We start from the raw sequence: 17,862 nt of genomic DNA, 5'->3' as shown, positions 1-17,862 counted from the left end.
TTTTCTTCTCTCTTCCCTTTTTCAAATTAACTTGTTTCTTTTTACTATTATAAGACAATTGTTTTGTTTTTTTTAAGTGTACCAGTATCATTATTTTTTATTATTAATTTTACTTTCCTTTTTTATTAAGAAGCATTATTCTTATCTATTTATTTTATTATTATTATTTTTCTTTTAATAAGAACATTTTGTATAGTTAGGGGTGTCATTTGTATGACTATACCCCCTCATAATCAACTGTTAAAAAATATATATAATATAAGTTACATCAATCATGTAAGGCCCACCAGGCCGATCTGGTATAAAAATAAAAAAATGTAGTATCATTAGACGTATATTATGTGTGGCAAAAATTTGTGTCTCAGAATATGAGATCGAATATTTAGGTACAAATTTATTATTTATTTTATTTTTTATAAAAGTATAATATTTTTTTGGACTGTGTGTCTTCAGTATCCCCATATTCTTCATGATTCTAAGGTTTAAAAGGAGAGTTCTTTCTTACTGTAATCGTGCTTCATGATGCTTGTTTCTCGAGCAGTACATGTTCCCAAAGGTAAACTGAGGAAATATTTTTGCTTTTGTTTTCACTCCTGTAATAATCAAAATAATTTATATGGGTATCTTCATATAAACGGGAATAGTAATAAATGTAAATTGAATATGATTTTATGAGAAAAAATAAAATTGCTGCACGCGCCAATCATTGAAGCAATGAATTGTGGTCTAAATGTGAACTATCTGACGTCCACCTGCCATCAGTGCTAAAAACATATATAATTACTTACACCATTTCTCTTTACGTGACAATTTCATTCCCGTCTCACTTGTTTAATGTGCAATTTTCATGTTACATAAGTTTATTATTATTATAATTAACCTATTATCTTGCCTCTGTTCCGGAACTCATAGGACGACGGCTCATCAAGTTCTTTGATGGGCTGAAGGCCTGTGCAAACCCACTTTTCCGGGAGATTGGCCCTCCACCAAGACCTGGGCATAAATGTACTGTTCCCTTGGTCGACATGCTCACCGAGGAAAGGGGTTTAGTCTCTGTCTAAATCCAGAGACTATTCATCACTAGAAGAGAGGTCCCTTCACACTCGTGACAACGCAGCCGGTGAGTAAGCGCCACAGTGCTCCCCTGCACACAACGGATCCCAGAACCTATCTTAAAATGACTCTCAGGCAAAGAAAGGAAATTTGTTTACTTTGTATTGTATATATAATAGGTATATATATGATATTTAAAATAAAAAAATTGATGATGAGTAAGAAAAAAAAATTGACCTATTTTGTTTTCATTGGTTTGTTGGCTCCTATACTAATGGACCAACGTTTTAGATGTAATGATGTAATACTTAGTGAAAGTTGTAATTAAAAATCATCGTTAATAATATTAAAAATAATCTTTATTTTTAGTTAAATTTTCAAAAGTGTGTGATCGTAATTTATGTAATGTTATATTAACATTAAAATTAATTACCCCGTGTAGCCTATGAACGATACGTCGTTTGCGTTGCTCAAAACTCCAAGGTTAGTGAAAATTGATGCTACGTCATTTCTAGCGACCTTGGCAATCGTCTGCAAGGATAGCGACCTTATGTTGAACGCAGGGTTTAATGCCTTCTAGCAGGCAACAGCATTTGTCTATTTTAGGAACAGGTTTTTTTTTAATATTATTTTTTTGTTTATTTTTTTTAAACATTACATTAATACTATAGCGACTAATATTGTCAATAACAAGTGAAGAAATCAATATTATATCTTATTAGCGTTCTAGTTCCAGGAAAAACTAATTTAATTCTAGTCATATGTATCATTACTAAAGTTTAATAATATACTCTCATTTATGTAAGAAACTCAGGGTGGGAATATACGAACTACTCTAGTTCATTGTTAAGTAATGTGTTCACTCATTCGTTGTGTGTTCAGTGTGTCAGGAGGTGTTCAAGCTCAAGTGAGTAGAAGTGAAAGCATTACTTGCCTAATAAATCAGCATATTCTTGTAAACTGATTTCTTAAGAGTAGTTTGATGCTACCGATATAGATAGTAACATTGAACTGCTGCTGTTCATAAAGCAGGGGCAGGTGAAAATAAATAAATAAGATTTTCCGATTGAATGGAGGCATCAGAGTATCTTTTTCGAGATCTATTTATTTTAGCAGTAGAAACATAAACCGAAGGATAGACAGTTACACTGTGTGAACGATTCCAGACCTGAATGAATTCATTTCCACTCGTCCAAAAATGAAGCTTGTTTACTGTTGTTTCATATAATTTTTTACCATTTTGAATTTTTTTATGTATTTTACTTTTAAACTTAATTCAACAAAATGCCGACTAAAAAGTGAGTGTATTGAGTATCGTCAAAATGAGTTTTTTAAACTGTATGTCATCGAGTAACAATTCGATGGCATAATTTATGTCTAAAATTACATACTAATTTAATTTTAAGACAAAGTATTATAAATTAGTGATCCAGTTGTTAATCATAATTTTTTCCTTGTTGTTTCGCTATAACTCAGAAACGGAACATAACAGCGTCAAAGTTTTAGTATAAAACATTAAACAACATTAATTTTCGCGTCGGATGAGAGCAACCTCTTAATTTGGTAAAGTATTATGTTAGTAAAGACCATAGACCATCTTAAATCAAAAAACGAAAAATTATCAAATACTGAAATACAATATACAAATCCGAACTTAATCGGGTAACGCGTTTCTTGCGGTAACGTGTTGGTTCTAAAACCGTTACTAACCAACTAATTAGTTTGATAAAGGATTGGATTTTAGATCTCTCCGTTTGTTTCTCGTCTATAAATCCTAAACAATGGTTCCTATCGAAAAATTTACTATATAACTAGTTAAAAAACAATAAATTTTGCGTCGAACGAATTCTGTAAAATAAAGAGCCTGTCAAGTGGTATGACCATAAACCATCTCCTTTGGTTGCGTTTGGACTTCATCCCACCTTTTGGAGTCCAAGCCCAGGGAACAACCAGAGCAGCTGATTTACGGACATAACAATTGACAAATTACTACTTTATAGAACTATTTCGGCGCAAAATTCAACGTACATTACTTTGTTATAACTTAATTTCCCTTTAATTTGTAACTGTAAATTGGTATATGATCGACCGTTTATGTTTTGTAGGCGAAAAAGCGAGGAAAAGACAATAAAGTTCGTAATCCATTACTTTATCAAATGATTAGCAGCATAGTTACTGTTTTAGGACCACCAGAAATGTATTTTTTGTGTTGTACTATGATTCAAATATAGTGCTGTACAACAGTTATTGGCCAGCCGATTCTCGTGTTGGAAGTATATGTGAATCACAAGAGCAACTCATAAAATAAACTTAAGTCGTTTCTCTCACCCTATCCGAAAAAAATACATTCTGAAAAAATAAATAACTTTAGAGATTTAATTTAAAAAATAGACAATGAATTTTTGAATGAAATTAATTATTAAATAAGTAAAGAAACCTCTCATATTTTATATACGTCAAAATGCGTTTGAAGTAGAGAAATGCGTGATGTTTATATATATCAATAAAGCTTTTCATAGAGAGATATCATTTAATTAAAATGTTTCTTTTTTTATTTAGAATTTATTTGCATTTTTATAATAATTTTAAGGGCCTAAAGGGTGAAAATAACCGTAGAAATTGAAATTTGCAAATCATTTTAATACACACACAGTAGAACCTCGATTTACCGTTTAACGATTTTCTGTTCCTTGATAACCCTGTTCTTTATTCCGAAAAAATAGTATATTTTCACTCGTGGGTATTTTACGAACCTTCTTTAGTAGTCTGTTTTGCTTATAGAAATTGTTGGTGAACAGTCCATGTATGAAATCAACAATATATTTTATAATTCATATATTCTACTAATTTTAACTCCTCTTCACTACTGGCATTTCCATCACTGCTGACATTCCCGTCAATCCCGACACGTTTCTGGCAACATTTGCCAATTATTCATCTATTCTATCCTCCCATCCTGTTCATGTAACAGCCTCATCCAATATCCAAAAATACCTCACCCGGATTGAGCAATGGTGCAACGAATGGCGGATAAAAGCTAATGAATCAAAATGCACCCATGTAACTTTTACCCTCCGCCGCAGCTTCTACCCACCTGTTCTTTTTAATAACATCTCTTCACCCAGATCCAACACAGTGCGTTATCTTGAATTCATCATAGACAGAAGACTCACCTGGAACCAACATCCTAAACTTAAAAGACAAGAAAGAACTCAACAGACGATTCAGCTAACAATAGTGCCTGCTCAGTAGGACCACTCATCTCTCAATAGAAAACAAACTTCTAATTTATAAGACCATGTAAATCTTTCTCATCATCCTAATCCTTTGGTTCAATCCTTATCTGGATAACTCTTCCACAGGTCTATCAAAATAAAAGGTCTGGGGAATCATCAGGTCGATAGTGCAAATATTTCATATGAAAGTACAAATGTGACAGTGATTATTTTATTTTATTGTTATTATTATTATTATAAATATTATTTTTCTTTTCATGTACATAGTTTGATTTTTATTCGTCTGTTAATCTATATTTAGAGAGAGATTTTATTTAGTTTTATGAATTTTACATTTTCTTATTTATTTATTTGTAATATTATTATTAATTCTTTTTTAGTATGAATGTGATCAGTTCACTATTACCTATTGCCTAACAATGGCAGATTGTAAAATTTATCATAAAAAAAAAAATTTTACTCTTTTACTATAATGTGAATAATTCATTATTTGTTAATATCGAAACGGCTATTTATTACGCTTTTAACAGAGGAATACAAAAGGAATTACAAATTTTAGCATAAGCTTTTTGAAAAGTAAAAATATCATGAAAATTTCGACTAACTCCGGAGTGTTTTTTATATCTCCAAAAAATTATAATCTGATAATCTATAAAAGAAATTTTTTGTTATTAACGAGTTTTTGTATCTTTTTTTCCCTGTCTTCTACTAAACATGATTTGATAATAAAGATGAGAGTTAGTTAATGTACAACTAAAAATATTCTAATGTTAACAGACTTCATTGTTCAGTGAATTGCGACATAGCCCACGCTCATACACTGTAATATTCTTCAGTACAATGTAACCGCCCTATAGTGGATGTTACATAGGGCAGCAGGTCCTCGAGCCGCCATCTGCTCTAAGAGGGATTATTGTGAGCGCTCTCGAGGAGCTGAGCCACTCGAGTCCGCTCGCCTCCAGTCCTTTGTGTGTCGTATAACGTTTTTAACTGAGTTATAAAGTCTCTCCTTAATGTGCCTCGAATGATTAAATAGAAGCCCGGGCCGTAATAGAACTAGAACAGAGCCAAGAGTGCTTGAGTATGAAACGTTAACATTGCCCTTAATTAATTAACTTTGTTCAATATGTTGCTATTTACAATCATCCTACATCGAATAAAATTAGTAAACCTGGCATGTGTGTTATGGGAGAAAATAAAAAAGTCACAAATAACTCACAGAACTTTTGATATTGCAGAATTTAAGAGGTTCCTGTGTCAATACACGTTTTGATGTCTCTTCCAATAGATAGTAAAATTTAGAAAATGAAGATAAATAAGTAATATTAATAAATTTTAAAAATAACTCAATAGAAAAAAAGAAAATAGTCGGATATCCGAATCGACCCAAAAGCCGAAATAACAGGAACTTTCTTCTATTTTATTCATTATATTTTGTTAAGCTGTTATATTCTTGCCAGTCAAAAAATATATAATCGTTATTTCTACCTCGAGGAACCCTCAAGTAAAAAGTTTTATAGTAGGGGAAATTAATTAGATAATTTAAAAAGAGGTTCTCCAATTCACACAAAACATGGGGAGGTATGGAAGTTAGTAAGTGAAAGTTGTGTGATGATTTTTTATGTAGCGTTGTCGGACAAATATTCAAGTTTTATAATATTTTCACAAAAATAAAAAAATAAATTCTCAGGAAAGTCTGTAACTTATTTGTTTTATTTTTTAATGCCACAACAAACAATGTCTATAATTTATTTTTAAAGTTTTCATATTCCTTTTCTTAATTTGGAATTTGAATATTGGTTGTTGTTACAACCAATGTCCAAATCGTAGACACACCATATGAAATTAAATTAAATGCGTCCAATATGTAGATCAATTTTATACTTAAAAAATTATTAACTCCAACTTTATGTGGAAAATAAAAAAAGGCTTATTATAAATCCTTTTAAACTAGCTTTGTGCATCCAATTTAAGTTTTTAGACATTTAAAATGATGACTTCCAAGCTTCATTTAAAAGTAGATCAACTTGAATATATAAAAAAGAAATAAGGAAACAATCTGTATATTTTCGATGATACTTTTCTGAAATCATCCTGCAGAGGCACGCGTTGCTATTATACCGAACAAATAAAGCAGGAACCGCTTTGGAGGAAGGTAGAGGCATTTCATTAGGCCATACTGCGGCGAGGAAGGCTTTATCAGAGCGGAAGGAACAAACAACTGGAAGAAAACAGTTTAGTCAGTTTAGATTGAGTTGCCGGCATCCGCCGATACCATCTAGAACAAAGGACTCCTCGTCGAAAAAGAAACACCGGCCGGTACGTGCCCGGTTGAGAAGAGCGCCAACTTTTAAATCGTTAGTCTGTTCCTTCTGCGGTTACCGGCCTCCGCGTGGAGAATTCGATTGAAAAAGTTCGAAAAGTAGGTTGAAAGACTTTGGAAGTGATAGATCGGGCCGCGTCAGGAATGGTAGCACTGACAGATGCAATTTGTCTGGCAGTTGCGGAAATGTAGGTCTTCTCCGGGAAGTTCTCTTGACAGTGGGGAAACCACTGCTTCCTGTTCCCCACCTCACCATCCTAATGGAATTTTAAATGTCTTAAAAAACATGTTTTTTATATTTTTTATGATTTTAGTAGAAAGGTTTATCTAAACTCCAATAGTAGATAGCTAAGCATCTAATATATCGGAGGATTGATACAATGTCAATGTCCTAAGAAAAACGAATTTTAATGGTTAACTGAAGATTTTAAGAAATGAGGATGAACAAATGTTGTTTTGATATTAAAAAAAAATAGTTACTGAGTTCTAATAAGATCGTTTGTTATTACCTGTAAATATTTAATCTCTGACTGACAACATTACTAATTAAAGAATTATAAATCTCTAAAAATGGACTTTGGTGTACGCTGCTGCAAACCTCACAATCCAAAAATTACTACTCCATAACGTCACGATCCCACCCATAAATAATTGTATTCCTAATTTCCGTCTACATTCGGAGGGAGTAGTTCAGAAATTACTTTTATTTTTGAGCTACTCCTTTTCTCCATGAAACGCAGATTTGAATTATAATAGTATGTTCTTAAACTCAGATTTTATTACTCACAACCTTTCCTAAATTGGAGCAGTACTTTCATTAGCTATTTTTATGGTGGTTTGAGTCATAATTCTTATGAACATTAATTTATCATTATCTAGTTAGAAATCTAATATATACTCGAATAAGGTGAAAAGATTAGTGATATACTATAATATATCATGAGCCAGAAGTTTTTTTTTTTATTTATTTGTTGATATTTACAATTGTATAAAAAAATACAACCAGTAAATTTGATCATAATGACATAATGATATGATACAGGATGTAGAGAAACTACCCAGTAGTAGAACTCTAAAATAGTTTACAATATAAGGTCACGAGGCCATCTTCTTTTCAGGCGCCTTGGAGGATTGCCAGGAATGGAAGAGGAAGCAAGGTTAGAAACGAGTGGGTTTGGTTGGTTAGGGAGTTTATTATGGAAGGAATAATATCGGGGAGCCAGAAGTTAAGGTTGGTTCCAGATCAAGCCAATCCGTCCCAAGTTGATCTATTTTTAAAAAAAAAGTATGCCACTTAGTTTAATTAATTCAGAATGAATTGAATTTGACGTATATTAACTGAAAGAAAGAAATTTTTTTGTTTAAAGCCTTTAGATACCCTACAATGGTGGTTAGTTGTTATTCATATTTTTACTATAAACAAATTGCAAACATTTTAAAGTATAAATCTTACTTTACTTTACTCTCATATGCTTCATTCATACATTTATTAATTTTTTTTTTAACTTTTCAGGATTTCAATCTCACATTTCGGACTTTTTTTTTTTACATTGGTTAGTTTAGTAATTTCTATTCACATCATTTATTTAATTATTCAAGGGATATCATTAAAAATATATTTGGCTTTAATTGTCATTGTATGTAATAAAAAATAATGCGATTAAATAAATGATGTTAGGAAATAATAAAACGTATAAACGTATGGTTGTTTTTTATTGAAAAATGCATCCTGATAAAAGTGAGTTCTGCTGAAAGATTCGCCCTGGAAAATGTTAAATGTTAAAATTTAAATATTATTATATAATAAATTTATATAGTCGAATTCATGTAAGGACTTTAAGGGTATTAAATCAGATTAAAATAAAATATTAAGTTTAGATTCAATAAGCTGATTTTATTTTCTTGTTAAGTCAATGTCCGTGCAAGCCTAGTAAGTAGGCCATATAAAATTCTGACCAAAGCCAAATCCCCGAGGCCTTCAGGGTCTGCTCCATTCAGGTACCGAAAGGATCCTCTTCAAAGGCTCGCAAGGATGTATATATAATCTGATTACAGCGACAAGAGGGTATAAAAAAAAATGTTCTCGCAGGTGAAGTTGGATCTTTTCAAAAGACACACGCCATTCCCTGCGAGCGTGGTATGCAGGGATGAGGTCGCGTGGCTTAGTGATTAGGTTCTAGCCGCGCCCGTCAATGGCTCAATTGATTCAACTAATATCTTCTTCAACGTAGGCACTGAAGGGTGTTCCTGCACAATGGGCGACGAATATCAGAGAATTAGCGGCGATTAAAGGATTGTTAGAGTATGGACTTAGTCACTTGGGGTGATGTCATCTCACCCCCAAAGGGTGTCCTTATCTAGAATCATCAAGCAAATTATAATTGAAAAATTAGAGGGAAAGTAAAAATATTTCAATTTCCTATCATGTTATATTTGTCCTAATCTGTATTAATTCAATCTTTAATATTAACTGTATTAACTAATATGAACTAATATCTTATGAAAATATTTGGTCTTTATAATTGTGCAGGCACTCAATTAAAATATAAATCTAAAAACAAAAATCCAGATCCTTCACAGTTTTTGTAAACTGATGAGAATTTCAAATGTATCACTTGCTATGAATAGAATAATTATTGTTTGCTGAATGGACCATTTCTTGTGAACTTTATATTTAATTTCATTAGAGTTAATATAAAACTTGTCCAATTTAAAATCTTATGCTTGGTTCAGTAATAATCAGTAAAACAATTTCATCCTCTTGAAAAGGAAATTTCAATTCGTTTTCAATTAATAAATGGTTTGTAACTATTTTATAACTAAATTATTTATGAACCCATTAATTCGTACTATATGGACCCTAGTGGTCGAAACACTTAAATAAATAAAACAATTCGTACTATACGAATCATATTTGCCTATTGTTTGATTGTTTTCAGGTGTACTACTTACCAATAAAACAATTTTTTTTTTTTAATTTAACTGTTTTATGTATTAAATTAATTCTGTTTTGTCTAAGTGGCTAGGTCCGGGATATAAACATTTTCACTTAAAATTAAAACGCAGTTTTAAATTAAAACTCCTGCTGGAACCATTTTTTTTTTTAAAGTACTAGTTTCAATATAGATATAAGTTTTCAACATTTTAATTTAACATTTAAGAAGTATTTTATGAAATACTTTATTTATAGTTAAGGCTTAAGGAACAATAGAAATAAAGTCCCTCTTTACTAATTTATGCCTGAAAATATTTAAAGGGCTTGTCCTAAGAAGACAGTTACTATTATTAATTAGTTTGTAATTAAGAGCTTTGTTGCAATCTAACTGAGTCTGAACCAGATATTCTCTTTTATATTAACAGTATTGTTGTATTATTGATAATTAACTTGAAATTATTGATAATTTCAGAATTTTGTCAATAACAGAACGTAGATATTGGTCCAGGCTTAAGTAGATAGGAAAAACTTATTTAAAAAAATAATTACTTATACTCCATGCCTGAAAAGCCACTTGTGTACCTTTTTTCCTTAAATAGCGACACATCAGAAAAAAAAAAATGTTTTGGTTTTATTTGAAAATGGATGTGTTCCAAAGTTGTTACCATAAACTGGGGTATCTTTCTCTGTTGGTCTCTCTACGGACGGTAGTGATAGATGCTTTGGGATACCAAAGCAAGTGGTGCTACCAAAAAGTAACCAGTTTTTTGTACAATATATGGAATAAGTAAAATTCAAAATAAAATATTTTTCTGTTGTTTATCAGGTGTGCCGCAATTCAAGCAGAGACACCATGTGTGGATAATTAAAAAAAATAAATAAAATTTCACTTGTAGTAAAATTTTTATTTAAAACGTCACATTCACACATAAACTACTTTTAGATAAATAAACAAGATATCACTTATCATGAAGAATTTTATCAATATATATACAACATATATATATAAAATAAAATTTTAATTAATTAAAAACCGTGAAAATTTCTGCGAAAATTGAAAATCTCTCTATACTCGAATATGTTTCAGCAATCCTATTTTTTAATTTTATTTTATACCTAACACATCTATTTACGAAATGGGTAAAACGCTACTTTTGAAATACTCATTTAACACATTCAGGAAAAAATTAGGGTTTTAAATTTAGTTATTGTATATATTTTTTTTTTTTTACTTTTTCTCTAAATTGAGGCTGAATTGGTTAAAATCAACCAGATTACAAAGTTACTTAACACAAAAAAACAGATTCCAAGTTCCTATAGATTCCAATACCCTCCCCCCAACTAGCTTGCAAAAGATTTTCTATTTTATGGGAAAATGGGCCCTCAAATATTTATGTATACATATAGTCATGAAAATAATTAGCAGAATTTAATACTTATTTTGAGAAGAATGTTATATTTCAACCACTATTAATACTGCATACCAGAAGGAAATAAATGAATAATATTCTATTCATGGATACATTTATTCGATCTCTAAATGAATGGATAGGCAGTTATCAATTTATCCGCACTTCAGCATTTATTAAATAATACATTGTTTTATACATTTTAAAATGATAAAAATAAAAATATTTCTATTAACAAGAAATGTAATAATAATTGTATTAAAATAAAATAGTAAAGAGTTGAAAATAGTAAAGTAATAAGTATATAAGAAATACACAAAGATAAAAAGTAATCTATCACATATTGCTTTGACTTTATTTCATTAGGAGAAATGGTTACATAATGTTAACAAAAAAAAAGAAACTAACATCAATAAAATAAAATTCAGTTAAAAGTAAAGTTCTATAATAAAAACAAAATAACTATAAAAATAAAATATTTATACTAATAAATTGACTAGAAAGATTAACAATCGTAATACACTTTTTAAGAAAAGATATTTACATTAAAAATAAATTTACAAGAAACAAAAAACAATATAAAATCAACAATTGTAAAAAACAATACGCTGAAAACAAGCACAGTCATCACAGATGAGTAGAGAACTCCAAACCAATTCCTCTATCAACAGAGGACTTCGAGTAGTTTTCACTAGAATGCTCCTGAACAGATACGGGTACTTTGACGAATTCGGGTACTTTCACTTCGTAAGGTACTTTCTTTTCCACGATGTACGCTACTTTCTTCTCGACTGTTACCGGGTACGGCTTAGTAATTTCCACTGGGTAAGGCTTCTCAACAGGTACTTCGACCTTCACTGCCACTTTCTTTTCAACAATATAAGGTACTTTCTTTTCTACAATGTAGGGTACGTTGTATGGCTTTGGAATTTCGACTACTTGCTTCACCGGGTACGGTACTTCCTTCTCGACTGGGTAAGGTACCTTCTTCTCAACGTAAACAGGAACCGGCTTTGGTACATGATAGGGTACTGGCTTCTCAACTTTTACCTCAACTGGTACTTTGACTTCCTTATAGACCGGGTACGGATGCGGTACTTCAATCTTTACCGGGACAGGTACTTTAGTCTCGATGTGGACAGCATAAGGTTGCGGCACATGAAAAGGAACAGGCCTTTCTACCGGCACTTTAACTGGTACTGGAACGTGCTTCTCCACTTTGATGGGGTAAGGCACCACTTCTTCTTTTGTTACCACTTCGGTTCTTATTGGATGTTCGAAGCCATTGCATACAGTCACGATTAAAATGAATAGACAAATATTTTCCACCTTGATCATCTTGCTGCTAAAGTTGAATGTATACTGGTAACTATGTTCATAGGATTGCCTTATATAGATAGGTACAATCTAGTTATGCAAACGTATTACATCATCTTTGAACCAGCAATTAAAGTAATGTTGATTAGAAAGTCAAAACAATGCGGGAATTCTTTCTTCGTGTTAATTTATACGCTTGAAATGTTACAAAAAGTATGTTTATTAACAGAAATACAAATTGTTTCGCACATATATTACACTAACAATAAATGCTGTAACCACTTTCGATGTGATTAGAAAAATGTAATCAAATATATATAAAGAAATTAGTTGTGTATAATTGTATTAATTCTATTCATACAATTTATACAATACAACTTAATCGTTCTATTAGGACCTCAGTAAATGTTTGCTAATATTTGAGAAGGAAAGAAGAACCGCTGCAGGCGTGGTCAGCGCGTACCCTTGACACTGCCTACGTAACACGGGTGTACTCCTACAAGGACGAAACAGCCAATTTCACTCAGAATTATCTCAGAACGCTAATCCGGGTTCGTAAATTGAATAGAGAAAATATCACTTTACCGATTATTTCCGCCTTAATACTCTTTTCCTCAGGCCGACAGTAATAGTTATTCACCTATCACAACAAGTTTCATTTTAACATTTTCACAATACTATTTTAATTTGCGAAATAACTGTTATTTAAATCTTCTATTTAATAATTATTTTTCAATAAAATAATTTCTAAAACATTATTATTAATTATAAAAGAAAATATATTAATATCCTTTCATTGATGTTTACTGCAATAATAATGAATATATAACAGTTATCTTATCACAAGAAAAAAATAATTACTTCTGCTCTTGTTAAAACGTTATTGTAATGAACATTTAGAGCTGCACCAGCTCAGTTACAACATCCTTTATATTGTTGCAACCACTTCCTTGATGAACCCTTCAAACATCGTCTTACGTTTCTTGCCCTTGTCCTTATAATTAAATTAAAACTTAAATTTCCATTATTAAAATATAATTTGATATATGAAATAATATAATTGGCGTATAAAACTATAATCCTAGGTTTTATTATTAAACGAAATTTAATTTTTGAACCAAAGATGTATGCACAGGGACTATAAGACTATGACTGGAGGTGTCATCAAATAAATAGCTGTGATAATAAATAAAGAAAAACATAAAATCTAATAAAGATGCGTTTTTTATGCCTTAAAACATCTATTATGAAGATTTCACAAAGTGGAAATTAACATGGATTGAAATAACACATATTAACTTTTTTCCTGTCAGAAATAAAACAGTTCAACAAATGCTAACGAAGTCGTAAACATATAATTGCAATCAGGATTGTTTCGGGAGATTTTTTTTTTTTTTTATTCGAGCCTGTATCCATTTTTCTTTTTTATTTCTTGTATTTATTCAGATTTTTTTTGTTTTTATATTTTGTGATTCTCCATTATTTAATGCTCTCAACAATGAGAACTAATTATAATCTTTTTTCCAAACAAATAGCTGACCCTGTTAAAATATAATAATAGGGATAAGGGATATCTGATAATAAAGGGCATTAAATTGTTCAATGATTCCCCGAGATTAATCAAAATCGTTATATCATGTTTTGGAGAAAATCTATAAAATGTAAAAAATGAATCTATAAAGTTGCACTTTAGGTCGGAAGATTTTACCGAAAATCCTGCTGTCACGTCCCAGACATTTAACCACATTATATTTTAGTTGTGGTTTTAGTTTTTAGATGATGTTTAGATGGTTTTAGTTACGTACGACTTTTCATTTTTGTGTTAGTGTTTCAACTCACAAATACAGGCAAAGATCATTTTGCGATATTTGATTATTTCAATTTAGGGGACCTCAAAACGTGTACTTCCATCGAAAAACGCAAATTCGGAATTTCGTATGATCGCAAAACTTTCCCTTACTATATATTCTATATATAGGTAAGTAAAAGTAAAAAGGATACAATTTTTTCCTTGATGACTGGTGATAAACATTATAACTCTTGAAAAATAATAAATCGAAAATAAATTTTGGAATTTTTTAATACATAAATAAGTCACTAGGATTGAGAATGATTCAGAGCTTGTTTTGCTGAAGTTCATTATCTCATTGGCTGATGTCCGATGTTCCTTAATCCCACAACTGTTAACGGACATTCAATGTTTTTATATTAAACACAAAATATTTACTTTTTGAAGTTCTCCAGTTTTCAGTTAGATCCTATTTTTTTGCATTATCATTTATTCATAGAAAAAACACTTTTTTCTGCGCTGTGTTAATCATGATAGCAGTAAACAGATAAAAGTAAACATAAAGAAAAATAAATACTAGAGTATCAGGAAGAAAACACACCAAACAAATACTCTTTGTTTTTGTTGAGAAAACACTCTTCACACACACTTGCATTTATTCACGACTATCCAAATACTCATAGTATCAGGTCTGTGTTGAAAGAGCATTATTATCGATTATAGGTACATATTGTAAAGTGAAATTCTACAGAAAATATCATTATTAAAGTTAAAAATTACAAAGAAACATGTTTGTTTTTTTAATAAAACTTTTTTCACTCATATTTTGAGAATAATAATTATAAAAAGTATGTTAATAGTTTTTAGAAAAAAGTTAAAAAAAACAATGGTATAAAAAAGTTTGGAAACAAGAACTTTTTTTTTAGAAAACATTTATAGACATTGATAACACGGGTCTACAAAAGAAAAAACTTTTGAAAATTGGACTGATCTATATAATTTTTGGGTATTATAAAGCCAAAAATGAACTCGGAGTGGAATCCTTGGTATATAACGCTAATAAAAATCTTTCCACAGCTCCATAAAAACGTTTACAGGATAAAAAAAAAGAAAAAGCATTTTTTATCATCCTATTGATACCCTGAAAAATCTTTCCACAGCTCCATAAAAACGTTTACAGGATAAGAAAAAAAGAAAAACCATTTTTTTTATCATCCTATTGATACCCTGAAAATTCTAATTCAATTATATTAGTACGCTAGGAACTATGAGGAATTTTCATGGTTTTCAATCTACAAAACTGGCTTACCATGGCTATGCAAAAAATCTGTAAATGAAAGAAGAAAACGAATTTTGGTTTAAACACACGAAAAAGAAAAAGAACTTCCAAACTCATGAGATATATTGTTGAAGACTTGTGTAATAAATGGACAAAAGCTATATTGTTAAACAATTTTTTATGTGAATCCTAATCCGGGCCATAAAACATTCAAAATTTTCTAAATATTATATTATTTTTAATAATTATATTATTTATTTTTTATAATGTTATATTTAAAGGAAGGATTCAGGAATATGCGGTAATTAAAATATGTTATTTAATTATGTGAATTTAGGGTAGAATATAAGATTGCAATTTAATTACTTTTATTTAAACATTCATTTTATTTAATGTGAATTAGAAACTATAAATTAATTAGTTGAACCGGAAAGTACTTTTCTCGTGGTAATTTTTCAATGGTTAAAAATTGGCTTAAAAAAGAAAGATCAGATGTAGCCCGTTTGATTTAATTTTATAGTTTTAAATGGACGTCAGTTGTTCATACAAGTGTATATTTTTCTAATCAAAATACATAAGTATTTTTCTTTTTCAATCCAATAATTTTAGAAATTAATCAATTCCTATTGTATAAAAATGAGAGTTTTTGCACTAGGCACAAAAAATAAGTAAAATAAAAAAATATATAATAAAAAATTGGGGTTCTTTGAAATCATTTAAATATTTATTTTTATATTTATACATTATGTGTAAAAATTAGCTCAATTTTAATATTTTATTCAATTATTGCATGGTTTATGGACAAAAATATAACGTGACCCAATGTCCTTTGGAATTATAAATTAATGCATTAATTTTGTAAAAAAAGAAAACAAATACACTTTTTTAAAAACAATATATTTATATTTCATATAAATCAACAATAAACAACAAAATATTTAAAATTAAAGAAATAAAAACAAGTCTATTAAAATTCACGAGTATTCACAGATGAGTAGAGGACTCCAAACCAATTTCTCCATCTACATAGGACTTCGAGTAGTTTTCCCTAGAATGCTCCTGAACAGGTACGGGTACTTTGATGAATTCAGGTACTTTCACTTCGTAAGGTACTTTCTTTTCCACGATGTACGTTACTTTCTTCTCGACTGTTACTGGGTACGGCTTAGTAACTTCCACTGGGTAAGGCTTCTCAACAGGTACTTCGACCTTCACTGCCACTTTCTTTTCAACAATATAAGGTACTTTCTTTTCTACAATGTAGGGTACATTATATGGCTTTGGAATTTCAACTACTTGCTTCACCGGGTACGGTACTTCCTTCTCGACTGGGTAAGGTACCTTCTTCTCAACGTAAACCGGAACCGGCTTTGGCACATGATAGGGTACTGGGTTCTCAACTTTCACCTCAACTGGTACTTTGACTTCCTTATAGACCGGGTACGGATGCGGTACTTCAATCTTTACCGGGACAGGTACTTTAGTTTCGATGTGGACAGCATAAGGTTTCGGCACGTGAAAAGGAACAGGCCTTTCTACCAGCACTTTAACTGGTACTGGAACGTGCTTCTCCACTTTGATGGGGTAAGGCACCACTTCTTCTTTTGTTATCACTTCGGTTCTTATTGGATGTTTGTCTTGAAATTCGATACTAACGCATTCTGTCACTATAATCAGGAAAAGATGAAGAAGCTCTTGTTTGACCATCGTGCTGCTGATGTCAACTGGACACTGGTAACGAAGCTGAATGCATTGGCTTATATAGTTAGTTCTAAGCTAGTTATGCAAACGTATTACGTCACTATTGAACTACAAATCCGAACTGCAAATCTTTGTCTATATGAAAGTCAAACCAATGTAGAATTTTTAATTGATCATGCTTGAGCTGTCAAAATACTTGTTTATCAGAGTGATTATCTAAGGATTTATCTCAGCATTTATATCATAAGCTTAAATTAATATAAACCTTGCTTCGAATAATAATCTTAGTAACTTAATTATATTTCTGCATTAATGGTTTCTTTCCCTTTATCACACTTAGATTGTATATTTTAGACTTATTAATGTGTGTATATATTCACATATATCAACACAAAAATACTTTTTAAGTATGGAAAGTAATGTACGGAATTCCAAAAATATATCTTGTGAAGGCAGTGCCGAGAATATAACCTGAAGACAGATATTTATCCCACCCGTATCAAGTAACCAATTAACCTAACGAATCCAACGTTATTAATCCAGCTTGCAGAAAAAAAAAATAAGGAATGGGCATTTTTTAGTCTCAGGTTATTTTTCTTTCTTTTTTTCAATCTTCCTTCTTTCTTTCAATTTATTATGGTTGAGGGAATAAACAATATAATAAAATAAAATAATGAGACTATAGAAAAGTGCAAATTGTTGTTTTTTAACTCTCTCAGTTCAGCTTTTTCTATCATAAATTTGAAGTTGCATTCTTTAATAAGCCATATTTCAATAAATAAATAAATTATTATTTTTAGAGATATTTCGATTACGTCCT

General features: G+C 30.5%; 1 protein-coding gene across 1 annotated transcript; it reads right to left on the bottom strand.

The window, feature by feature from the left end:
• Positions 1-11,543: 11,543 nt before the first annotated feature.
• LOC106690663 (probable serine/threonine-protein kinase kinX) lies at positions 11,544-17,219 on the bottom strand. Its single transcript, XM_014436172.2, has 3 exons — positions 16,330-17,219; positions 14,372-14,453; positions 11,544-12,363 (listed from the first exon to the last, which is right to left on the bottom strand). The coding sequence occupies exons 1-3, from the start codon at positions 17,046-17,048 to the stop codon at positions 11,584-11,586; spliced, it is 1,581 nt and encodes a 526-aa protein (XP_014291658.1). The 5' UTR covers positions 17,049-17,219; the 3' UTR covers positions 11,544-11,583.
• Between the last annotated feature and the right edge of the window lie 643 nt (positions 17,220-17,862).

The sequence above is a fragment of the Halyomorpha halys genome, unplaced genomic scaffold (assembly GCF_000696795.3).
Source record: "Halyomorpha halys isolate HHAL.00 unplaced genomic scaffold, Hhal_1.1 Scaffold1800.1, whole genome shotgun sequence".
In the NCBI taxonomy this organism is placed as follows: Eukaryota; Metazoa; Arthropoda; class Insecta; order Hemiptera; family Pentatomidae; genus Halyomorpha; species Halyomorpha halys.
This window is presented reverse-complemented; position numbering and strand designations above follow the sequence as displayed.

Coding starts and splice junctions, on each gene's coding strand:
- LOC106690663 (XM_014436172.2), bottom strand. CDS start 17,048: ATGGTCAAACAAGAGCTTCTTCATCTTTTCCTGATTATAGTGACAGAA. Junction 14,454..16,329: donor TTGGAGTCCTCTACTCATCT/GTGAATACTCGT, acceptor GTCCGTTAACAG/TTGTGGGATTAAGGAACATC. Junction 12,364..14,371: donor CTGAATCATTCTCAATCCTA/GTGACTTATTTA, acceptor TTGCATAACTAG/ATTGTACCTATCTATATAAG.